The 25,982-nt window shown below is 40.6% G+C and overlaps 2 protein-coding genes across 8 annotated transcripts in view; one reads left to right on the forward strand and one right to left on the reverse strand.

Annotated features, from left to right (window-relative positions):
• LOC139454164 (nuclear factor of activated T-cells, cytoplasmic 1-like) overlaps positions 1–25,982 on the reverse strand; it is a 40,560-nt gene that overhangs the window by 8,491 nt on the left and 6,087 nt on the right. Inside the window, exons 1-12 of one of the 6 annotated variants that reach the window (XM_071235704.1) lie at positions 17,910–18,092; positions 15,221–15,373; positions 12,945–13,075; positions 11,081–11,203; positions 10,591–10,680; positions 8,327–8,788; positions 7,198–8,020; positions 6,530–6,773; positions 5,159–5,349; positions 4,318–4,499; positions 2,969–3,162; positions 2,207–2,330 (exon numbers count right to left, since the gene is read on the reverse strand). In XM_071235704.1, the coding sequence (XP_071091805.1) occupies positions 2,207–2,330; positions 2,969–3,162; positions 4,318–4,499; positions 5,159–5,349; positions 6,530–6,773; positions 7,198–8,020; positions 8,327–8,788; positions 10,591–10,680; positions 11,081–11,203; positions 12,945–13,074 (2,563 nt within the window). In that variant the 5' untranslated portion in view covers position 13,075; positions 15,221–15,373; positions 17,910–18,092. Of the gene's footprint in view, positions 1–2,206; positions 2,331–2,968; positions 3,163–4,317; positions 4,500–5,158; positions 5,350–6,529; positions 6,774–7,197; positions 8,021–8,326; positions 8,789–10,590; positions 10,681–11,080; positions 11,204–12,944; positions 13,076–15,220; positions 15,374–17,726; positions 17,879–17,909; positions 18,093–25,982 lie in introns of those variants that run through there. The other 5 variants (XM_071235705.1, XM_071235702.1, XM_071235703.1 and 2 more) reach the window with 5 other exon arrangements.
• On the forward strand, positions 17,473–24,604 carry LOC139454165 (peroxisomal coenzyme A diphosphatase NUDT7-like). 2 transcript variants are annotated; one of them, XM_071235708.1, is made up of 2 exons: positions 17,473–17,504; positions 23,349–24,604. In XM_071235708.1, the coding sequence occupies exon 2, from the start codon at positions 23,376–23,378 to the stop codon at positions 24,099–24,101; it is 726 nt and encodes a 241-aa protein (XP_071091809.1). In that variant the 5' UTR covers positions 17,473–17,504; positions 23,349–23,375; the 3' UTR covers positions 24,102–24,604. The 2 variants fall into 2 exon arrangements, with proteins under 2 accessions (XP_071091809.1, XP_071091810.1); XM_071235709.1 differs by having other exon boundaries at positions 17,488–17,504; positions 23,369–24,604.

Here is a 25,982-nt window from a genome sequence, read left to right on the forward strand (position 1 = left end):
AAGTTGAGAAATAGATGTAGCTAAAGAAGAATACTATGGGGTTTGACTTACACATTATTATTCTGCATGTTCAGTAAAGTTTGTTTAGACAACTAGAGTAAAGTATGGCACACTATTTGAGAAATCTGGTTATTAGATACTCATACCAAGGTTATGATATAGTTGTATTTACAGTTGATCAGAGACATTGTTTCAGGTAACCTCTAACTACCTGCATTCCGCATGCTTACATTTAGTATTTAGAGTGATGTGTTTCAGACAGAAAAACAACATGTTGTCAGAGCCCAAGAATATGACACTGTCATGCATAGGTATTGTGGTGTTTCCCCTTCCCATGCTCTCAGGAGGAAACCTCAGCTGCTTCAACATCAATCATGGCTAGGACTGAGCATGACAGACATCACTCTCCCATTGCGACCACTGCTTTAGTACACATCACCAACAGGATTTTACATAGATCACTTTGCTTCTCAAAATGGAGTCACATTTACATGGAAAGTCACCTTTTTTTGAAATATGGAATAGTTGCTTCACAACAGAGCCATGTCAATGAGACACATGGTTGAAAGAATTGCTTTCCATGAGTGAGACTTATTTGGAAGATTGTTTTTGAGGTGGAGGCCAAACTCCTATAGTCCCCTGCCCAACCACATGTCTCACGCTTCAAATAAAGAATAAACAACAAAATCTGTTCTTACAGTACCTCCGTAGCATGAGACTCCCATCTCTCCAATGACGCTAACATCAACGTCCAACTATCGATCTTTTAATAAGATCAGATCAAGGCATCCAAGAGCTCAGCAACCTAGACTGCCAAGTCTCTCCCTTTTCTTTAAAACTGGTCAAATGGCAAATTTGCCGTTCCAAATAGTCAGTTACTGTCTACTGTTGTACATGTTAATCTGCGAAGGTGTATTCAGAAAAAGTATGTCATGTAAAACATTTAAGTTTTTATTTTCCATTTATGGCATAATTTTATGTCAACAGAGAGTCCACGGAACTGTTCCGGAAACTGATTAATTTATGAACCTTATAGCCAAAACATGCTCCAGCATCCAGAACAATTCCCTTGTCTTAATCTGTGTGAAAAGTACCATAAGTGTTTTTCCTATTTAACAGCAAGGGAGATACTTAGCAGCTAGAATTTACAGGCTGAAATCTAACATTTCAGGTTAACATTGTATAACATGAGCATATGAATTGCTTAAGCAATGGATGCCAGTTTGGTTTTGTCTGGGTACACAGGATCAGCTAAGGCTCAAGCAGACTACACAACCGATATCTTGAGATAAGATACATTCACAAACGAAAACAATTACATGGTCTTATGAAGAACTTTTCACCTTCCTATTTCAAACTGACGTGCGGTCGACTTGTTTCAAGATCTGATTACGTTCCAAACCATTGAAACCACACCCAAGCATACAGTGTTCTATAGCCACAACACATGCTGAAGACCTACCCAGTGATGGATGCATCCCCACTTCTCCTGAGCTTACATCTCGATGACGTAGAACCTGCCTGAGCCTTGCTGGGACAAACTGACCTTGCTGACACACGCATAACCTTACCAATTCCGATGCCAAACTGTTGTCCTTTTGCAGGAAAACATTGCAGAAGGATTACTTTGGAGCCAAAGTATGGCGGTATTTAGCGCCATAGGGGGCAGAAGCTCATGCTTGTATATGGCAATGCTGTGATAGCAAGCATCCCTCATTAATACTGTAAGGGCATACATGTGTCTAAAAGAAGCTGTCTCGGAATGGATTCATCTTGGCATCAAGTGCCTTTATGGCAAAAGTATTTTGTTGCTATGGAGACCCCTGTTATTTGGGTACCAATGGGAGTGTTGATAACCAATCCTACCCCACACACAGATATAGAAGGGGGAATTTCATAGCACATAGATACCAACATGAATTCATTCCAATTTCAAACCCCATGATTTACAAATTACCATTTGAAAAATAATTAATTGAAAAGTCAATGGGGTAAGGATGTCACACGTCTAGGATAGTACACATATGTATGTTATCACATATGCTCAACGTTGAATGGTCAACACTACATTTAGATTTACTGTGTTGATAGACAGAAATGTTTTAGATCTATTTTAAAAAGTAAGACAACAAGCCGCTCACAGTATGAAGGAGGTTATGGCCAGTAGGGGCTGGGAAGAACAAGGGGAGGTAACTGCTGTACTTACATGGGTTGTAATAGAACTCCTGGGGGTCACTGATCTTCCCTCGACAGTGGATGATGATCTGCACCAAGATGGGTTTCGAGATGCTCTTCAGGTGGTACTCAGGAATCTTGCAGATTAAATGTGTCTGCAAGTAGATATTGGCATAGCCACAGGTGCTTTGACCTCACATCTATTATAGTTGATGTTTATTAGATAGATGGTTTTCTTTGTTTAACACCCCCTCAGCAATATTCCAGCTATATGACGGCTGTCTGTAAATAATCAAGTCTGGACCAGATGATCCAGCGATGGACGTCATGAGCATAGATCCGCACCATTGGATACGATGACATGCATCAACAAAGTCAGCGAGCCTGACCACCCAATCCCTTTAGTCACCTCGTACGACCAGCATAGACACCTTTTAAGGCAAGCATGGGTTGCTGAAGACCCATTCTACCCTGGATCTTCACGGGTTAGACGCCTCCTATGACACGTACAGGTTGGGGACCTATACCCAGAATTCCCAGAGGTCATTCTATTAGATGCTAGTGTATACATTTTATCCATGGCTATCGGGGGAAATATGTTTGGTAAGTATCACTTAAACATTTGCTTCATGCTGTTTACCTACTTCACACCTATGTTCCATTATCTAACTCATTGGAAGCAGCCATGAGCAGCGTTATGTCATATCAGTGCAATTATTGTGAAAGATTGAACAGACAAGCATGATGGTTGCATCTTAAATTCTTACCAAACAATATTTGTTTCTGTGCCTACCTGTTGGAAATACTCTTGGTCGATTTCAGCCTCCCTCTCCCACAGCGTCTTGCCGTCCTCCACAGAGATCTCCTGGAACTTCACCTGGGTGCCTTTCAGGAAGTTCTTCCCGATGATGAACAGGTCCTGACCTCCAGTTGTCGGCGCCTCTTCCAGACTCATCCGGCTGATCTCAGGCTGCCCCACTGGCTGGGCTGATAATAACACAACACCCACATGTAAATCTCACATCAAGATTCAGTAGGGCTAACAACACAACACCCACATGTAAATCTCACATCAAGATTCAGTAAAGCTAATAACACAACACCCACATGTAAATCTCACATCGAGATTCAGTAGGGCTTATAACACAACACCCACATGTAAATGTCACATCGAGATTCAGTAGGGCTTATAACACAACACCCACGTGTAAATCTCACATCAAGATTCAGTAGGGCTAATAACACAACACCCACATGTAAATCTCACATCGAGATTCAGTAGGGCTTATAACACAACACCCACATGTAAATCTCACATCGAGATTCAGTAGGGCTAATAACACAACACCCACATGTAAATCTCACATCGAGATTCAGTAGGGCTTATAACACAACACCCACATGTAAATCTCACATCGAGATTCAGTAGGGCTAACAACACAACACCCACATGTAAATCTCACATCAAGATTCAACATTCATCAAGATCACATCAAGATTCAGTAGTTGTCACACATACTTCTCACATATAGCATCAAGATTCAGTAGGGCTAATCTGCCTGATTTTGGAATGGCTTGCATAGTGACTGAGGTAAAATGCCACTATTTCAGTTAGATCATAGTGCATCAGCTTAACATTGGAGGAAACCCCAAAGTAATAAAGGTCTTAGATTGTTGGCCACTTTGGCAAGGGCTAATCACTTGAAACACACACTGACCAGGAAACTGTCCCAGGGGCTCCTCACAGACATGACACACACTGCACTGTCTTACAAAGATCTGGCATACACGGCAACTAGCGGTAGCTGCTCAAAATAATATATGTACCTACTCTTACAAAAACCAAACGATCGATCCAGTGCTGAGTTGCCTTGCCGATAGTTACTCTCAGTCTACTCTTACAAAAACCAAACGATCGATCCAGTGCTGAGTTGCCTTGCCGATAATTACTCTCAGTCTACTCTTACAAAAACCAAATGATCGATCCAGGGCTGAGTTTCCTTGCCGATAGTTACTCTCAGTCTACTCTTTGGTTTGATTAAGTAATCCTCACACAATTGCCATAATTAATAAACTGTTGTTTGGCAATGTGTGTGCTGGAAAGTTCATGCAAGAGGCACACACACTGCCTGATGTACTTACTGCAGATGATGGGTGATGATGCCACTTGAAGTGTCTGGAAGTTGCCGTCAGGTTTTTGGAAGGTAACTCGGAATATCAGCCGTGCCCTTGTGCTGTTTTTCTTCTTTGCCCGAGCTTTAGCAACTCCAATTCTCTTCTCCACATCCGCATTACGGAGTTTAAGGATGCCAACACAGTCCACACTTAAGAGAAGAGAGTTGGTGTTGTAGAAATCCATACCAACATTTTTTACAACATTAGCATGAGTCATCTGTCGATTGTTCAGTGAATACATGAAAGCTATTTTCTACAGTAAAATTATGTAAAATTTGTTTTGTTTTGCTCGATGCACCATCAGCAATTTATTCTGTATTGCATCTGCCTGTAAAAGATCGGTCTACGCAACACAAACCAGTGGTTGATCTAATGAGCTACATCACTGGGGTCAGAATGCCACACAATCAAACAAGTCACTGAGCTATGCTGAGCATGACCAATGGATCCAACTTAGTCACTTCTTATGAGTGAGTGAGTGAGTGAGTGAGTGAGTGAGTGAGTGAGTGAGTGAGTGAGTGAGTGAGTGAGTGAGTATGGTTTTACGCCGCTTTAAGCAATATTCCAGCAATATCACGGTGGGGGACACCAGAAATGGGCTTCACACATTGTACCCATGATGGGAATCGAACCCCGGCGTGACGAGCCACTTCTTATGAAAGGCAACAGACAGAGTGCTGGGGCCCAATTGTAACCATGTCCTCTGTGGGGACATCTAGAATCACATGTTTATTTCATATTAGAACCTGGCATACCCAATACATACAATAAGCAATACTTCCTATTGAATATAAAACAAACTTAGTACCTGACTGTCATTTCACTTGCTGGTGTCATTTCCGTTTCTATAACCACAGTGCCATCTATTTCCTTCTCCCTAGAGGGGGTGGAGTTCTTGCCACACACTTTGCAGGCTTGGTAGAAGCCATGAGGCTTCACCCTCCCAGTCTCATTACCCACAAACACCTGAAGACTCACAATGTCGCTGTGGCCAATAAGCTGCAAAGTCAAAGTTCAAGGTTAATATCAAACACCAAGGGCAAAATTAGTTCGCAATAGCTTAAAGATTTACAAGAATTACAATCTAGCATCTCAACTGTAAGTGCCAAGAATGCTACTTGGAAATATATTTTACTTGAAATGGTTATTAAGAGCTCATAAATTAAGTATTTCTTTCCCAATACTGTTGTGTCATTGCAGTTACTGATGAATATGTCAATATGAACCATATCTTTGTCACCAGTTAATATCTTTGTATTCAGGTGTGTTCACATATCTGGTCATTTACATCTGGCTTGTGTTATTTAACGCTGCACTCAGCAATATCCCAGCTATATGACAGCGGTTTGTAAATAATCAAGTCTTGACCAGACAATCCAGTGATGGATATCGATGACATGCATCAACCAAGTCAGTGAGTCTGACCCTCGGATCCCGTTGGTCACCACCTACAACAAGTATGGGCGTCTGCAGGCCAATTCTAACCCTGATTGTCACAGGTCAGCTTGTGAACACAGGGGAATGATTCAGTCTGGTTGAAGATCATTGAAGATTTTTCAGGAAATCATATTATTTTAAAATAGTTCTTATAAAATTATTGGATCCATATGAACACAAGAACACAGCGTTGTCACTATCCCCATAGTACAAGGTAGATCCTTATACCGTTGTCAACTGAAAGTAGACACAATTTTTATGGAAAAGAACTTCTTTAATACTGTAGAAAGCGACGTTTCTTGACAACAGTATAAGGATCTATACCGAAACATCTCTTTTTACATTCTTTACATTATCAAAGAAGTTGATATCCATAAAAATTGTATCTACCTTGTCATCCGTCAAATTCTAAGTAATGCCTATCAAACAATTTATCCCTATAGTAGTGATATATATCATAAAGCTGTGAACATATCTAAAAAAAAAGGGTCCATTAAATCCTTAAGAAGAGATAGGCACTACAGTCACTTTATGCCATCAGGAAAAAATGATTAAATGTGAAATTAATACACACTAAAGTCCTCTTCTCTGGAATAAATAATTAAGGGCACCATTCTTAAACTCAGTCTTGAGTATCTCTTAAGTTGTGGACATAACTCACAAACAACTATGGGATGCATGGAGCATCATAGTAGATCCCTACTGCGCACGCAAGCATGGCGGTGGGAACAAAAAGCCCCACCTTTATGACAGGATGTGCCTGCTGGGAACGGTCCTTGACTGCCCCACGACTGCCCTCGGTCAGGTAACGTGCTCGGTGCTGCTCCTCCGGCTGCGATATTATCCGCAACTCATACTGCTGGGTACGAGCAGGGAACTGTGCCCCCAACCCAGTGTCCTTCACCTTGCGAGGCCTCTGTATAGGCGGGGCCATAGACTTGAGGGAACCAGTTTCTGTCGGTGCTGGAGTGAGGTGCTGAGCTGGCCTATAGAGACAAGAGAGGAACAGATGATAATAAATATTGGTGAGGAACTAACCAACATAGACATCAATTCTGGACTTAGTTTTTAAAATGACTCATCATGCTTATGAGAGGCAAAGATGCTGTTAGAAATCATCTCAAGATGACAAACTATTACGTCATCCATCCATGCATTTTAAGCATTATCTAAGAAAATATTTACCTTCAATATTAAAAGAGTTATGAAATTATAGTCATTTGTTATCTTCTAACCTGATCACTACATCAACTAACAACACAATAACAGAACAAGCGAACATATTCAACAGCTTTATAGCACAAACTACGAAGTTAATACAATCTGAAGCTGACTATGGCGTCACTGCAATCCTTATGCTACACAACTCTACACAAACAAATGCCCGACAAATGCCCAAGCCTATAATACCTGGCGTCTGCAGGACTCGGGCTAACAGTCTGAGTGTTCGAACCAAAAGTAAACAAAGCTTGGTTTTCCTGTCCAAACTTGGTAAACTTAAAGTTCATCGTGGATTCTGCCCCTCCTGCATCAAACAACTTCTCAACCGATATCTCAGACTGTAGACTTGTGTGTGCATCAGAGTTGTGTGAGGACTTCTGGACTTTGTTGGGGACGTCAGCCTCGACAGGGTCCTGCTTGAAATTTGCTGTATTCCACAAATCATTGGCAGCATCGTCATCTTGTAGATGCAGTTCGGCAGACCTGTTGATGAGTGTCAGCTGACTGGTAGGGTCATGGAAAACGCTATTGGGAGATGATATTGAGGAAGCTGATTCCGGGACATTTTCTTCAGGGCTCGACACAGGGCTTGGGCTCAGACTACTATTGTCAACTTCGTTATTAGTCAACATTTGTCTCAGCATCGAATGCTCACTTCGGCCAGTGTTCATTTGTAGCGATAAATCCTGTTTACTTGTGTCCATCATCAGAATCTCCCGAATCTCACTGGAAATGGTGGATTGCTGCTGGTCCGGGATTTCCACATTGAGAAAGTTTGTGGTGTTAGTCGTGACTAGGTTGGAGCTGGCTGTGAAAGGACTCTGGCTGAAGGAGGCGGGTGGATCAGACGTCGGGGCCTCTGTATTGGTTTGTCTGTTTGTGATGGACTCAAGGACAGATTGCGGACCTATATTACCTGATGGCAAGGAGGAGACAGGTGAGAACATTTGTAGTTTCACGTTCGCCAGGTCAGCAGGAAGGTCCATACGTTGCTGTTGCCCCGGCATCGGATCTAGAAGGAAGAAGAAGGGTAACAATAGTTTGAGACATCTAGAGATGGTTTGCAAGCTATTCCTTTCTCTAAAACTGTCTTATTGTTTTACATGCTTGAACAAATATACTGAGATGTGTTTGTTGACTCAAAATACAAACAGCAGCCATCTAAAGTCATAGTGATATAACAATATGACAAACAGTGAGCGAGGCTCAAAACATGAAAACATACACTTATCTAAATCAAACTTTGCACTGCACCTCTCCTATAGGTATAGAAAGTGTTCACCCAATCTATGCAGTAGTTCAAACACATTTCACTTACTGGGAACTATTTTCATGTCGTTTGAAGACGCATTATTAACCATTCTAGTAGTAATAGTTGGCTGCTGACTCTGGTTCCCAGTTTCTGTTGATGGTGGATGAGGAGCTTCACAGGATTTCACAGTGAAATCACATGCAACCTGGCCTCCTGGTGGAACAGGCTCACTTTTCACAGGTATCAAATTAGCATCACTAGGAAGTACATTTATAATATTTGTCATTGGCACAGAGGTTGTTGGATTGACCGTGAAGGTTCCAGTTGTGATGCTGTTTGTTGTCACCATGGTAACAGCTTCTGTTGAAAACACATTATTTAACAAGCCTGAATTGCTGGTATTGGTACCAGAATAAGTGGTGGCTATCATTGGTACAGTGTCTGTGTGACCCGTCTCCTGGGTCATCTTGGGCTGACTGGAGGACAACATCTGCTGCAGCACTTCCGTTATACTCTGTTCAGAGAGATCTGAAACACATGATCAGTCCAATCTCATTCAAATCATATCTTAGTTCTCGCTACCGCTAAACAAGGTCTGACGACATCCCATTACAAGTCATGTCAGAACAACCTCTTCGCGAACACTGACATACCAATGAAAAGACTAACAAGAAGTCTAAAATTAGCCAATCAGAAAGCAGCTTTCTCTAGCTTCAAACACTAGTTTCAAACTGGCGACTTCTATTCCAGTTTACGCTTTGAATACTATTTTGACAAAGTTCTCGATTCAAATTTCAAACTCAAGTAGTGAAAGACGCAATTGAAATCACAACACATCTGAGTTTAATAACAAGATTTTCCATAGGTGATTTTTAACTCAAATTTGAATGACAAACTGAAAAGGTGTGGGGTGGGGCACTGGCATCAGGGAGTGTCAGTAGGTTACAGACTGACTGTGGTACTCACTGACAGACTGTATGGGTGTTACTGGGAGTGTCAGTAGGTTACAGACTGACTGTGGTACTCACTGACAGACTGTATGGGTGTTACTGGGAGTGTCAGTAGGTTACAGACTGACTGTTGTACTCACTGACAGACTGTATGGGTATTACTGGGAGTGTCAGTAGGTTACAGACTGACTGTGGTACTCACTGACAGACTGTATGGGTATTACTGGGAGTGTCAGTAGGTTACAGACTGACTGTGGTACTCACTGACAGACTGTATGGGTGTTACTGGGAGTGTCAGTAGGTTACAGACTGACTGTGGTACTCACTGACAGACTGTATGGGTGTTACTGGAAGTGTCAGTAGGTTACAGACTGACTGTGGTACTCACTGACAGACTGTATGGGTGTTACTGGGAGAGTCAGTAGGTTACAGACTGACTGTGGTACTCACTGACAGACTGTATGGGTGTTACTGGGAGTGTCAGTAGGTTACAGACTGACTGTGGTACTCACTGACAGACTGTATGGGTATTACTGGGAGTGTCAGTAGGTTACAGACTGACTGTGGTACTCACTGACAGACTGTATGGGTGTTACTGGGAGTGTCAGTAGGTTACAGACTGACTGTGGTACTCACTGACAGACTGTATGGGTGTTACTGGAAGTGTCAGTAGGTTACAGACTGACTGTGGTACTCACTGACAGACTGTATGGGTGTTACTGGGAGAGTCAGTAGGTTACAGACTGACTGTGGTACTCACTGACAGACTGTATGGGTGTTACTGGGAGTGTCAGTAGGTTACAGACTGACTGTGGTACTCACTGACAGACTGTATGGGTATTACTGGGAGTGTCAGTAGGTTACAGACTGACTGTGGTACTCACTGACAGACTGTATGGGTATTACTGGGAGTGTCAGTAGGTTACAGACTGACTGTGGTACTCACTGACAGACTGTATGGGTATTACTGGGAGTGTCAGTAGGTTACAGACTGACTGTGGTACTCACTGACAGACTGTATGGGTATTACTGGGAGTGTCAGTAGGTTACAGACTGACTGTGGTACTCACTGACAGACTGTATGGGTATTACTGGGAGTGTCAGTAGGTTACAGACTGACTGTGGTACTCACTGACAGACTGTGTGGGTGTTACTGGGAGTGTCAGTAGGTTACAGACTGACTGTGGTACTCACTGACAGACTGTATGGGTGTTACTGGGAGTGTCAGTAGGTTACAGACTGACTGTGGTACTCACTGACAGACTGTATGGGTATTACTGGGAGTGTCAGTAGGTTACAGACTGACTGTGGTACTCACTGACAGACTGTGTGGGTGTTACTGGGAGTGTCAGTAGGTTACTGACTGATTGTAGTACTCACTGACAGACTGTATGGAAGTGTTATTGGGAGGAGCACTTGTATCAGGAGGCTTCAATAGGTTACTGAACAGCTGACTTCCATCTTGTAAACCTAAAACATAGGAAACAGAATCGTTTTCATAATAGTTCTTCAAAGATAATGCAATTTAGTTTGAACTGAATCTTTCTGGAACCTGTCAAGAATGGCCAACCTATTTGGATTCCTTAAAGATAAAGCAAGATTTTGAATAAAAAGGTATGTATCTGCTACATCATCAGATCAATAATCAATCTCAACACTTCTACTACACAAAAAGGTGTAAGGATTGAATAGTGACAATATCTATAATTCATTTGCACAGAAGACTATTAAAAAATTACGAACAGTAAACACATGATAAACAATCCCTTAAAAACTTCTGTAAATGCGAATCATAAAGACGTAAAATGGTATCTATACAACTGCTATGACTATTGCAAGGTCCCCAGTATTATCACTATGGTGATAATACCTGCACAGATTGTGGGATGTGAGTTGAGGACCTGGGTGTTGATTTGCTGGGGCCTCTGGTCACCGTTTGATTGCTGCAGCAAGTTTGTGATGAGGTCCTGCTCGAGGAGAGCCTGGGGGGCGGCTGTGACAACACAAACAACATAACAACATTGAACACAACATTACATCAAACAGTCATCACTGGTTGGGAATGTACACAGGGTCCCTGGGATCCAGTTGGATCCTATAGCTATTTTCTTCCTGTTATTCACATTTTAGGGACTAGTATTAGGGACAAGGGGTACTATTTTTCTTACCTACCTGGTACTTGGGTCATGTGGGATGGTACTATATATCCAACCTACCTGGTACTGGGGTCATGTGGTATGGTACTATGTATCCAACCTACCTGGTAGTGGGGTCATGTGGTAGGGTACTATATATCCTACCTACCTGGTATTGGGGTCATGTGGTATGGTACTATATAGGCTACCCTCCTAGTATTTGGGTCTAGTAACATGGTACTATATAACATACCTCCTAGTATTAAGGACAAGGGGTACTATTTTTGCTACCTACCTGGTACTGGGGTCATGTGGTATTGTACTATATATCCGACCTACCTGGTATCGGGGTCATGTGGTATTGTACTACATATGCTACCTACCTGGTATGGGGGTCATGTGGTTTGGTACTATATAGGCTACCCTTCTAGTATTTGGGTCTAGTAACATGGTACTATATAACATACCTCCTAGTATTAGAGACAAGGGGTACAATTTTTTTTCTTATCTACCTGGTATCGGGGTCATGTGGTATTGTACTATATATCCTACCTACCTGGTATCGGGGTCATGTGGTATGGTACTATATGGGCTACTTTCCTAGTATTTGGGTATAGTAACATGGTACTAAATAACCTCCTTGTATTACGGACAAGGGGTACTATTTTTCCAACCTACCTGGTATTGGGGTCATGTGGTATGGTACCCTATATCCTACCTCCCTAGTATTGGGGTCATGTGGTAGGGTACTATATAGCCTACTTCCTAGTATTTGGGTCTCGTAACGTGGTACTATATAACCTCCCTCCTAGTATTTGGGGACATGGGGTGAGGTCATATTATATGGTAATATATACATTACCTCCCTAGTACATGTAGTATTGAGGTCATATTATATGGTAATATATATCCTACCTACCTGGTATCGGGGTCATGTGGTATTGTACTATATATCCTACCTACCTGGTATCAGGGTCATGTGGTATTGTACTATATATCCTACCTTCCTAGTATTGGGAACATGTGGTATGGTACTTTATATCCTACCTTGCTAGAATTGGGGACATGGGGTACTCTGACATGTATATATCCTACCTTCCTAGTATTGGGGATGTGGTATGGTACTATGTATCCTAGTATTGAGGTCATATTATATGGTACTATATATCCTACCTCCCTAGTATTGGGAACATGGGATACTATATAGCCTAGCTCCATGGTACTAGGGCCATGTGGTGTGGTACTATATATCCTACCTCCCTGGTATTGGGGACATGGGGTACTATATAGCCAACTTCCCTGATACTAGGGCCATGTGGTGTGGTACTATATATCCTACCTTGCTAGAATTGGGGACATGGGGTACTATATAGCCAACTTCCCTGATACTAGGGCCATGTGGTGTGGTACTATATATCCTACCTTGCTAGAATTGGGGACATGGGGTACTATATAGCCAACTTCCCTGGAACGAGGGCTATGTGGTGTGGTACTATATATCCTACCTTGCTAGAATTGGGGACATGGGGTACTATATAGCCAACTTCCCTGGTACGAGGGCTATGTGGTGACGTACTGGGCACTACATCTCCAACCTACCTTGTTGTATGGGTGATGGTAGGCTTGTGGGGATGCTGGTGCTGTCACTTTGGTTGATACTTCCATTCTGTACTTGGTCCTCCAGAAACTGATTAAGCATTTCACTGTTCGATATAGGTGTCATTGTCATACTGGAATGAAACACATTATGCCAATCACTCATCACATTACGAACATATTCCATCCAAATACATACAATTATAAACATTCACATCTTAATATACTTTTAATGACATCTAACAGTAACAAGCAGGATAAGATTTGCTCATGTGGAAGAAAGACCTGCCTAAACATATTCTCTCGCACAGTTTTTAATGGGCAATCACAGTCATAAATGTTATTCATACATTTGTGAAGCATTAAGCATGCTACATCAATCATAACAAAAATGATTAATATAGGCCTACTATTTAATTCACACTTCATCACAAACATAGCATAATTATCATCCTTTTCATGAAGGTTGCTCAGGCTAAAATATGCATTTCAGGTGACAACAACTACTGTTATCATTCTATTAACAAAAAACTCATATATCATGTATATATATATGTTTATGATTAGGGATGTCACGATACAGGTGTCACGTGATACTATACATATCTTGATACAGAAGGCACGATATGATACTATCTTCATAATGCATATACAACATTTTGTGTGGAAAACCCAGAGTCCTCAGACTCACTCCTAAAGGTAAAGAGGACAGCTGACTATTACCCAACTATTCTGTAGGAGAAAATAATGTGAAACAAACAAGTTTATGTCAGAGCTCCAGATAAGCTTTTGGTGTTGTGGGTATTTTACCCATGCATTTTAAAATCATTGGGTATCAGTAATTCTATGTGGGTATTCAAATTTCTGTTACCCACTAGTTTTTAAAATGTGGGTATTTAAGTTAAATATTTAAAAACACTATTCATCTAGTCCCTGCAAACTGGTGTCGTGTGGGTTCGAGAGCTTTATAGGACTCAAAAATACCACGATACTTCCACAAGAAAGTGTGATGGCAAATGATCATGATGTAGGCTAACTGTCATCGTGGAGTTTCATTTTTGTAGCATATCTGTAATGTTCGTTGCGTATTTGATACGCTTGGATTTTATTTTACTGCATACTTCTGCATTTCTGATGCGTATTTTACGCAGATACGCAGCTTATCTGGAGCTCTGTTATGTATTGTATTATGACAGGCAGCAAGGGAAAGCAGGTCAGGCTTGTTATTGGGGCAGTTTTGTATCCAGAAGATGAGCAAGAAGGTTATGAGGAATTAAAAAAAATACTTCGTACTTTGGGGGTGCTTGCTTATTGATATCAATGCGAGCACAACAATGGACAATCTATGTGGGGTTAAATGTGAATAGATGCCAAATAAAATGTAACGGGCATCATATCATACAAAGTTTGCCGACGTTGCACAGGTGTACTTGTGATGTTACTATTGTTACCTGGGATCTTATTAACATTTTTCAATCATGAAAACAGTATGCCAACTATTGTTATGGCAGCATAACTAGTGTGTGTGAATCTAGTATCCAGAATTGCAGAAGCATAAAATGTCTTTGTTATTAATCAATTCACTATTGTTCAAGACTTTCTATAAAATTTTGTACTCTAATCATGTGCTAATGATGCCCACATACGATTCAAACCTACAAAATATATATCCTACAATAAAATGAAATTTGAAATGAATAAATCTCACTTTAAAACATTCTTGTATTGTGACCATACTATACATGTTAAACCAAACCTGTCTTAATCATGTTAATGCAAGAGGTTAACAATTTAAAAAAAATAAAATTAGTGCATCAATTTTGTAGGGGGAAATGGTTATGTTGTTACTACAGACTTTTCTGCAGAGTTCTGTAATTTTAGCTGAAGAATTTTTATAATTTTACTACAGAATCTGTCTGAGACGACTGTTATAGGATTTATTTAACTTAATGAGTTCAGTTTAATGGTAACATATTCCCCCCATTCCTAGTACTTGTATCAGTATCTGTAGGTTGAGGGAGAGATTCATACTGACAGTCGGATATCAACATGATCAAATTGTGAATATGTTGTACTGTATTAATAGTTTGATGACTAATTACTTGGGTAATTTAATAGTATGTAACGAATAGTGTTACTGATACACATATATTAACATCATTACTGTTACAAACAGATTGCACTTCATTTCAAGGCAATCCATACAAATATACACATTAACTACAATAATTTGAACTGACAATAGGTTTCTTATTTAATTTGAAAGCACCTGCACCTACCAAAGTCTGTGGCTATTTCTCGTATTCACACGTGTGTCACACAGATGTGTCAGTAGAAAGCCAGTATTAACCAGTGAAGTGGAGGTCAGCAGTTGTGACAAGTCTTATCAGTCTCTAAGTAGGGCATCATGAACAGCTGATGAGGTCCTCTCACTAGAAGAATGTGACAACCAGTCAGCTGTGTACCTGCGTCTAGTTACCTAGGCTGGTCAACTGCCACTATCTTACTTCTACATAAATGTTCTTGGAATCTAATGGTGCCAGCATTGCAAGGACAGCTGCCTACACAAAAGTAGGACATCAACCTAACCTGTCTCATATATCTGGGTGTGGATGAAGTAGATAAAGTTTGGTGAAGAATGGTTGCTTGTAGATTAAAGTCACTTATTATACCAAATAATGCATTGCCTTCAACAATTAAAGGACTTAACAAGAGGGACCACAATTTGTAACCTACCCACGCCTCCCTAAATTTAATTAACGTAATGCTACAGGTTGGCTTGTTGCTCTATTTGATTGAAATTAGGAAGATAAGCACTGTTTAAAAATGAAGTTATCAAGTAAATAGTGAGTTGGATTTAAGTACTTTAACAGTGCTGAAAGTCACTTTTAACAGCATTTCGGTTGCATCACAATATGTCAGCTAAATGAGGAAGGAAAGCTCAAATTAAAGTTGAATGTCTGCATGATACTGTTGGAACAAGCCTAAATTAAATCGTCATGCAAGATGAAATGGAGCAATAATGACCTCAGGCAAGCACCATGGCGCATGTACAATTTCACAGAAGAATGATAAAAAATGATGAGTCAACAGTATGGCAACATGTGTCATGTATGATCTACAACTCAATCTCCACATGGACAAGACAATGGGTGATCTTTGATAGCCGGGAATAGAAACATGTAGCTCTTAAAGTATCAGCCAATCAAATATCAACACAGTAACCTGTAACCCTTGTTATCATGATAATAAGCAGAAGGACCTTTGTCAAATGAAAGCTATAAACAGTATTGGTCATTTGTTGGTCAAACGGTTAGTATTTTAGTGATTTACATTAGGGCTGTGATAAGTAACTTGGGTTGACTGCATCCTGAGTAGGACACGGGTACCCACAGGACTAGCCATCGGGATACAATCACATGCAACCAATCAGGTCACTGAGCCCTAATCAGCCAATCCATTCAGTCACAACTCAAGCATTGGTTGCTGGGGACCAATTATAACCGAGGAATCACCATGGATTATAGAGCAAAAGAATCTGTCTCACCGTATGTGTAATGGCTCATATCATAAGGGCGGACCTGTGAAGATCTGCGTTAGAAAAGGTCTTCAGCAACCCATGCTTGCTGTAAAAGGTGTCTATGCTTGTCGTAAGATGTGACAGATATATTGATACCAATCCTATAGATCATGACAGATACAGAAGAACTTCTTTTGTTTGTTTGTTGCTTAACGCCATACTCATACTCCACAATCTGGACCAAACAATCCAGTGATTGACATCATGAGTATCGATCCACGCAATTGGGATACAATGACATGCATAATTGTTTGTTTGATGTACTTGATCTGTGGTATTCCAGAACCTGTAACTAATCAAATCTGGACAAGAAACACCAGTGATTGATATTCAGAGCAACATTCAATGCTGTCAGGGTACAATGACACGCAATCAACCATGTCACCGCAATCAAAATTCAAGTAATATGGTTTTAGAAAATCATTACTTAAACCTTAATCACTTCTTTTGTATCAAAGGAAGATATATTTAAGTGGCACCATACAGTCAATCCAAGCTGTCAATTACAAAACAAAAGTACAGTCACATTGCATTTACTACTGTAGCATTTGACGTACAAGCATTAATGGGTATGTGTGTGTGTGTGTGTGTGTGTGTGTGTGTGGAACTGGAACAGATAAACTTTTGTTTAAAATCAACTGTCAATCAAAAATACCCTAGTGTGTCAATGTAGGCCTCAGGCTTTTACACACAAGACTGACAAGTAACAAACATCCAAACAGGCCTATGATAGCGATCTATTTATGTATAAAACAGTACTGCTTCACAAATATTTAATAGTCGCTCATATGACTGAGCCAATATTTTCTTATACATTTCGATAATAAATGAAACAAAAGTTAAGATTCAATTCTTCTCTAACACTGTTAACATCAATGCAAGATCTGACACCAACTCTTGTTTACGTGTTTCTATTAATAGCCAGGGCACTACGACGGCCTTGACCTGTGACCCGTCGCACCTCCCGAAAGGGCCAAATATTGGTAAGATATATGGACGTTCTGTATGATTAATTGTCTACGAAATAGCATCAGAAATGTTACATAAGTAAGCTGAAGAACTCTTCTATTACTAACCGTAACTGTCATGCCTTCATGTATACATGTAATATATTTACAGCCACTAGACACTCGTTAAGTGGATGTGGCGAGATCTACCAATCGCAAACAGTGACTCCTTCCGTGCAGTAAAAATCAACAACTTACTTATAAGCTTTTCCATGTCAGATGCCCCTTACTTATTAACTTAAATAGCACATAACCGACGAAAGTGGTATTTGGAAGACAGAAGTCAAGATCGTCTACTCCGCTGAAAGTCAGTCAGTAGGTCGAGGCCGTACCGTAGAGTCTAATTCTTGAGCAGCCGCCATGTTGAATATTTTCACGTACCTTGTTTTGGGAGAAAAGGGTTCTTATTTTGCATTTGTACAATTTCCTATTGTTGTAAACGTTCCACTAACATTCCTTTAATCCAGGATGATTAAATCCAATACTGTCTTTCCAAATTTTAATTGTCCAATTGAAAATCCTTTTCCCTTTTGCGGAGGGTCATGTGAGCTGTTGTTCGTCTAGTCGTTTCTGAATACGCTATCGCTAATACAGCGGGCCTAACTACAAGTAACCTGCAATTTCATTGGCTGAAATCTTCCCGTGTTGTTATACCCTATATCCTACTGGTGGATATTTAGATGGCACTAATAATGTAACCATGACGTCATTGTTTAAAGATAGCCACAGTCTGTGGAACTGTATCTGTATATGGAAGCACAGCTTGTGGGAGCTAAATGCCTAATATTTAGTAATTAAGATGTCTTTCCGAACTATTATCTAATTATCGTATTGTAAGTTCTCTCGTAAAAACGGAAACGTCATACCAAGGCAATTGCATCTGTATTATATATTTAGCTTATACTATTTTATATAGCATATTGAAGCTGAGAGTACATAATTAGTATCTGTATATGCATAAATAATTACCATGCTTGATTTCCCTGAAATTGGAACTGAAATAGACATGAATACTAATACATGTATATGTTGAATTAAAGAAACGCTCAAATAAATACTGCGCGTGCATAAATATATATTCCACGTCCCTTGTGAATATATTATATGATGTACATCAAGGATCACAATTTACTTGTTTAAATGTATTATGTTTTAGCAGAGACCATAAACCGACACATGGTCTCTGGTTTTAGCAATAACTAATAGTAGCGACAAGATAACATTTAAATACAATGCCTGCTTTTCTGCGTTTTTTTTTCTGTTTTTACCTTGCAAAACTATATGTTGGGGTGGATCTACGTGAAATATACACCTGTATTTCAGTGACAAGAGGTATTTTTTCTGTTATTGGTTCCGATACATTATTTGTTAATTTGAATAGTGGTGAAGGGTTTGCACACCGGCCCCCACCTCCGCCCCCACCCACCGTCACTGCCCATCGCATACCGTTGTGATCACATATAAGTTAATTATACCCCCGTTTACGAAGTAAAACGGGGGTATATATAGCGTTCCGTCCGAGCTTTTGTACGGCCCATAACTTTTTAACCATGCACCATAGCTTCACCAAACTTGCTACACACATTTACCACAATGAGTACTTGTGCCTTTTGCTAGTTTGAAGATTATGAACTTTTCAATGTTTGCCGTTTCCATGGAAACATTAAGAAACTTAAACTTTTAGGGTGGGTGTTTTGTACGGCCCATATCTTTTTAACTATGAACCCTAGCTTCACCATACTTGCTACACACATTTACCACAATGAGTACTTGTGCCTTTTGCTAGTTTGAAGATTCTGAATTTTTTTATTTTTGCCGTTTCCATGGAATCATGAGTTTTTGTACGATCCAGGTTTACAATATTATGTATGCTAGCTTCAGCAAACATGCTACATTAACCACTATGATTGTTTTTTTATATCTTTTATAAGATTCTAAAAGTTTCCTCTTTTGCTGTTTTCATGAAAACATGATGGAATTTAGAAATTTTGATGACTGGTTTTGTATAGCTAATATATTTTCCAAAATTGTTCCCACACATGTAGATCATCATAAGTATCTGTGCTTTGTGTTAGTTTGAATTTATGAATTCTTTACCATATCTGTTAAGGCTAGATGGAAATTATTGATTTATTGATTTTCTTATATGATATTGGTCCATTTTTTATGTGTAAACATATCAACAATTTTTTATCCTTTTGATAATTCTTCTTATGTAACTCCTCAATCAAATTTCTATTCAAAGGTGTTCATGGTGATCTACTTCCTCGTAGTGAACACTGGTAACATGGGAGATTTGAGGGGGGGGGGGGGGGGGGGGGGAGTTGTTCAATTGTCACTGGAACTAATCTTAGTTTTTAAAACATTGAAGTTAAAAATCAGTTAGAACTATGTAATATTTCATTAATTAACAAACTATTTACTATTTGTTGTTGACCAGCGGGGATAACGGGGGTATGTAAGCTTTGCTCACTTCTTTCTTGTTACATAATACATCGATGATAATCGGAAGTAGTACTAATCAGATATTGAAACATGTTATCTAATTATTCAACAGTTAAGCTCGGTATCTTATCGAATAACAATGTGTGGTTGAACCGCTATTGGACTGGGGTGGTTTGTGTCAAAGGTCACCGAGGAACCTGGTCAGACACGTGTTTTGCATTAGTGAAACCATGTGCTGTCGATAGGGGCCGTGAGTTGGGTTTTACTTGTCGCTTTTAATCGTTTTTCACTTATATAACGGCATGTCAGCGTACTGTAGGCGGAACACCAAATGTCATAGACGTGTACCACGTTGGTGATACTCACAAGCTCGGCTATGGTGCTCATAGACCAACACACATCAACGGGTGAATGAGAATCGAACCCACGATCAGCCTATCCCGAGCCGGCGCCTTAGACTAGACCACTGGGTCACTGGCTAACGTGAGATTGATCTCAATGTTCTTTGTAATGATGTAATGGCAGACGATATAACTACTTGTGTAACGTAGAGCTGTGGCGCAGTCAATTAGTACAAAGAAACGACACGACCACAGATTTGAACACAATATTCTTGAGGGACACGAGAACAAGGAATAAGGAATTGTCTACACTGTTAATGTCGAATATGTACTATTACTATCAAGTCGACACTATGTATGTGTGTGTGTATGTGTGTGTGCGCGCGTGCGTGTATGTATATATCTCTGCAAAATCTCGTTTGTGAATATATACTCACCGCCAAAAGAAACGCGAACCATAGAAACATATAGAGACGTACTTACGTTAAGAAGAGATGTTTCCAATGTGTAACACTTAATGACAAAACTAACAATCAGTCAACTGTTCCCGCAGTATCTTTATTCTTATCACAATATGCTCACGTGATTTCCAAACTTTACATGCTAATCATGCAAGAGACAAAAGGTGCATCTCGAGTCCGGGATCAATGACGTCACATGTGATGCGATGATGAGCGTCGGTTCTCGCAACTTAACAGTATGTTTGTTTGTGCATCGAGCCAATCTAAATATTTCTTGAATATGAGTAATTCTTAATGTACTAACCAACATGTATTGTATTCGTGTTACTTTTGTCGGTGAGTATATATACATTTATGCTGGCACGTTTTTAAGAAACAGGATATTCACTATCGTAATGGAAACAAAGTCACACTGATTTAACAACAAGCAGTGGTGACGGTGACAACTCTCCGCGTACATCACCGTCGTCAGATAGACGCGACTTCCAATAAATACCAGCCACAAACCCTTTCCATAATCATAAGAAATCTGTGGTTAAAATGAGAGTCCATCGTACGATTCCGACTATATCATGGGCCTGTGCTTATGAATCACTATCAAATAGTGATGATACCAGGTGTTCGCGAGAAGGTGAGCGTATCCTGCCCCACTGGTGGCAGCGGTCACAAAATAGTCACCTAAAACACACGGAAATATATGGTATAAGTTACAGTATATTGATATTTGCATCCGGCAATAGGTTAGTGTCAGATGCGTCAGTGTTGGAAATGTCCTCCAAGTTTTTAAAGGTGCATCCACTCGAGCTTGAAGTAAAATGATTTGTGCTGACTAAATATTTGCTCATGTACGTGGTGACCCAGTGGGGATTCCGGACAAGATCAACCCCTCCGTGCCCAGTGATTGTCGTAACACCAGACTGAATTAGATTCAGTGGTCACTGGTCAGTGAAGATCCGGGTAGAGAATAGGACTTCAGAAACCCATGCTTGCCGAATGAGGCGACTATGCTTGTCCTAAGAAACGACTAAAGGGATCGGGTGGTCAGGATCGCTGACTTTGGTGATACTTGTCATCGTATCTCAATTGCGTAGATAGATGCTCATGATGTCAATCACTGGATTGCCTGGTCCAGACTCGATTATTTACAGACCGCCGCCATGTAGCTGGAATATCGCTAAGTGGAACCTTAGACAAAAAACAACAACAAACAAACAAACAGTGGTCAGGATCGGTGACTCGATGGCATATTTCTTTGTTCATTCTTTCAGTCACCGGTTTGTCTGGTCCAGATTATGTTGTTCGTAGGGCGTCCTGATATAGCTTGACAGTTCTTTTTGTCATCATTCACTCCCTCATTCAAGCTGAATTGGGAATTCAGCAAAAGAATATGTGAGTAGGTTTTGCTCAGATTGACCTGCTTGTCCTTTCAAAGAAGATCTCCGTGCGAGGGGTTACCAAACAAGCACAGTCCTGACAAAACGCCATCTGCCGGTCTCTGTCGGTAAATTGTGATTGGAGGTCCTGTGTTTAAGTAAAGGCATTGACATGCTGTGGGGAAGTAATACATATTTTTCGAAAGAAGGGTAATCTTATAATGCGTTCAGTAATCCCTTGGAACTAGAGGATGTATTTTTTCTCAATGATTGTATAAAATGATCTCACAGTACAGGTTCAACTTTGTATCAACAAATGTCGGTTGAAGTTATTAGGATTCAGGAATACTTCATTAAGTCCACAGTGATCCGAAGTTTTCTCTACATAAGATATGTTGTATGTTGAATGTTTGTTGTGATATGAATACTTGTATGAAAGAATAAACATTTGGAGAAACTTTCATTTTTTTCTTGACTTATGTCTACAAAGTGGGGTATCTGTGGGTGATACCATTTCAATGAAGAGGTAGAAAAGTAGTAAATTGCAGTGCATTCAACTTTTTCTTTTGTTTGTTTAAGCCGTCTGGAAACTGGGGCGTCTGCAAAATGAGGAGTCACTGTTTACATTGGACATTTCAGTTTAGCCATTTTATAAAATGAGTTGATAAAGGTCAAATAATGGATGCGTCTGCCCAGTGAGGTTATATTCTAACCTCATTTCCAGAATGCAGATTCCCTGTCTCAGCAAGACCTCAAAGGCTCACGCGCCCAGTGTTTTCTGTGTGGAGCAGATTGCTGGGAAGTTGTTTGGGAGTTAGGGAAGATAGCTCTGATTAATGTCTGATAGAGTGTAATGAACGAGACTCGTACTTACAATTTAAACAATAGCTGGAGTTGTTAATCAGTTTTGATTTATTGTATTGCATCTAACTAAACTATTCAGAATCGCGCTATTGATGTGTATATATTGATATTTCGACACGAAGTCCAGGTGTTGCCAGCGTCTTTTATGAAATGTGTCGATAGTTGGCTCAATCGCGAACCCTTAGCATCAGCTACGATCAGAGGATAGTCATGTAAAGATTTTGATAAGTAACATGCGTTACACCCAGCCATTGTGTCTGTACCGATATCAGTCATTGTTTGTAACAGATGTATTAATAGTGTGATTCTATACGTCTTCTATATTTGTCACTGCAGCTTTGCCGCTGATGTTGCAGGAAGCTGATGATGGCGAGTCACGCGTTCAGTTCTCCGACTGTTGATGAAGTAAAAGCTCGTTTGGAAAAGTACGACGTCCGGGCCTCTCAAACCTTCCCAGAATCTGTGTACGATCATCTCCGACGGAGCAGCGTTCTCTTACCTCTGTTGTTCCGGAACGACACCCTACACGTGCTGCTGACGCTTCGCTCGTCCAAACTACGTCATCATGCCTCGACTGTAGCCTTCCCGGGAGGGAGAAAGGAAGAAGGGGATGTCGACGACGTGGCAACAGCGCTGAGAGAAGCTGAGGAAGAGATTGGACTTCCTTCATCAAAAGTAGAAGTGGTCAGCTGCCTGGTGCCATCCTTCTTCCGACCAGATTATTCCGTATTCCCGATAGTCGGTTTTATACCTGATGATTTTAAGCCGGTTCCAAACGCAGATGAAGTTGAAATTGTATTCACCGTCCCCCTAGTGAGGTTTCTGCAGAATGACTTTGTGACCAAAGAAACGACTTTGTTAGGCCGTAAGATGCATGTTTCCTTTTTCCCGTGCGAGACTGAGATGGGGGAGGTTTTCGTATGGGGAGGCACGGCATTGATGTGTGTATTGCTGGCTGCCATTGTTTACCAAGAAACATCCAGTGCCTCCATGTTTGGCAAGAGCAGATCGAGCGAAGAAATGGCGAAGGATATGGAAGATTTCTTTTTAAAAATGTGTGAATATACAAAACTTCAACCCAAACTTTGATTGTTACGAAGTAAAAGCATCCAAAAATATTACGCAAGGTTTATGATCGGGAGCACGGGTTGCATTCACTGCCGTTATGCCCCTTAGCCGTGCCAGGATGTGCTGATCGTAGGAATCCAGTTATCATCTTTGGTTTATGGTCGGTCAGCTATTCTATTGTATTCTTGGGTTTACGAGCTGATGTTACTGAAATATTGTTGAAAATTAGTACGACTCTGGTGAATTATAGGTAATTGCGAATTGGCTACGTAAAACTTTGGAGAAGTTATCTGGGGCAAAGACTCACCTCACTAAATTGATTATATTTAGGTTCAGAATAACACTTCGTTGTACTTAGCCATGAGTGATTTATATAAGCAGAATTTTAGTTGTAATTTATCACATATGACACAACTGAATTGCTGTGCGAGAAGAGTTCTGTACTTATTATATGTATATTGTGGAGCATTGTTTCTACAGCTATATTTATACGGGTATTGATGTATATCTTTGTATCTAAAGGAATAAACGTGTGTCTTTTCAGAAATTATTTGAAAATGTTTGTTTCAAGTGGGTGTGTGCAGGTTGAGACGACATTGCTTTAAGAATTCGTCCGCTGCAGTGCATGTCGTTGTGTGATAGAGGCTTCCGGGTGGACGATGGCGTGTGGGTTTTGTGTTTGCACCTGACTGTTCAAGTGAGTAAGTGAATTAAAGTTTAACGTCGCATCGGCATTATTTTAACCATATAGCGATAAAAACAAGTGGACATATACATGTGAGTCATGAATACAAAGTTATATTTAAAAAGAATTTTTTCAAACATATTATGGCATAAAAATATTATTTACAACTGTTTACAACACGGGCTAAAAGCCACCGGTAACCAAACAAGGCTACCTCTGCTTCCTGCATGATACCCCACCTGGATTTACGTCACCACTTTAGCCACTGGTGGTTGTACGCAATATTAAAACAGTGCTCAGCAATAAGTTGACTTAAAACACTGGTTGATGATAGTTATATCGATGATGATAGGAATTACACGTCACAGAGAGGGACAATCATGTTTCGGTACTTTGACCTCCCGGGGAGAGCCTTCAACAATCTCTGTTGATAAATACTTCACTATTCAAGTTTGATATCGGCGGCATGTAAATAATCGCTGCTGGACCAGACAAACAGTATTTTACATGGACCAGGCTGCTGGCAGAGACTCATGCAGCCAGAGGGCAACTGTTATCAGCTCAACTATCTCGAATCAGCCAGACGGTGACTGGGTGTGATCAATTGCCTGGAATCAGCCAGAAGGTGACTGGGTGCGATCAGCTCAACTGTCTGGAAACAGCCAGAAGGTGACTGAGTGTGATCAATTGCCTGGAATCAGCCAGAGAGTGACTGGGTGCGATCAGCTCAACTGTCTGGAAACAGCCAGAAGGTGACTGGGTGCGACCAATTGCCTGGAATCAGCCAGAAGGTGATTGGGTGTGATCAGCTCAACTGTTTGGAATCAGCCAGAAGGTGATTGGTGGTGATCAGCTCAACTGTCTAGAATAAGCCAGAAGGTGACTTGATGTGATCAGCTCAACTGTCTGGAATCAGCCAGAAGGTGACTGGGTGTGATCAGCTCAACTGTCTGGAATAAGCCAGAAGGTGACTGGGTGCGATCAGCTCAACTGTCTGGAAACAGCCAGAAGGTGATTGGATGTGATCATCTCAACTGTCTGGAAACAGCCAAAAGGTGACTGGGTGTGATCAGCTCAACAGTCTGGAATAAGCCAGAAGGTGACTGGGTGCGATCAGCTCAACTGTCTGGAAACAGCCAGAAGGTGATTGGATGTGATCATCTCAACTGTCTGGAAACAGCCAGAAGGTGACTGGGTGTGATCAGCTCAACTGTCTG

This window comes from Haliotis cracherodii, unplaced genomic scaffold (genome assembly GCF_022045235.1).
Source record: "Haliotis cracherodii isolate W230 unplaced genomic scaffold, xgHalCrac1.p SCAF_10, whole genome shotgun sequence".
In the NCBI taxonomy this organism is placed as follows: Eukaryota; Metazoa; Mollusca; class Gastropoda; order Lepetellida; family Haliotidae; genus Haliotis; species Haliotis cracherodii.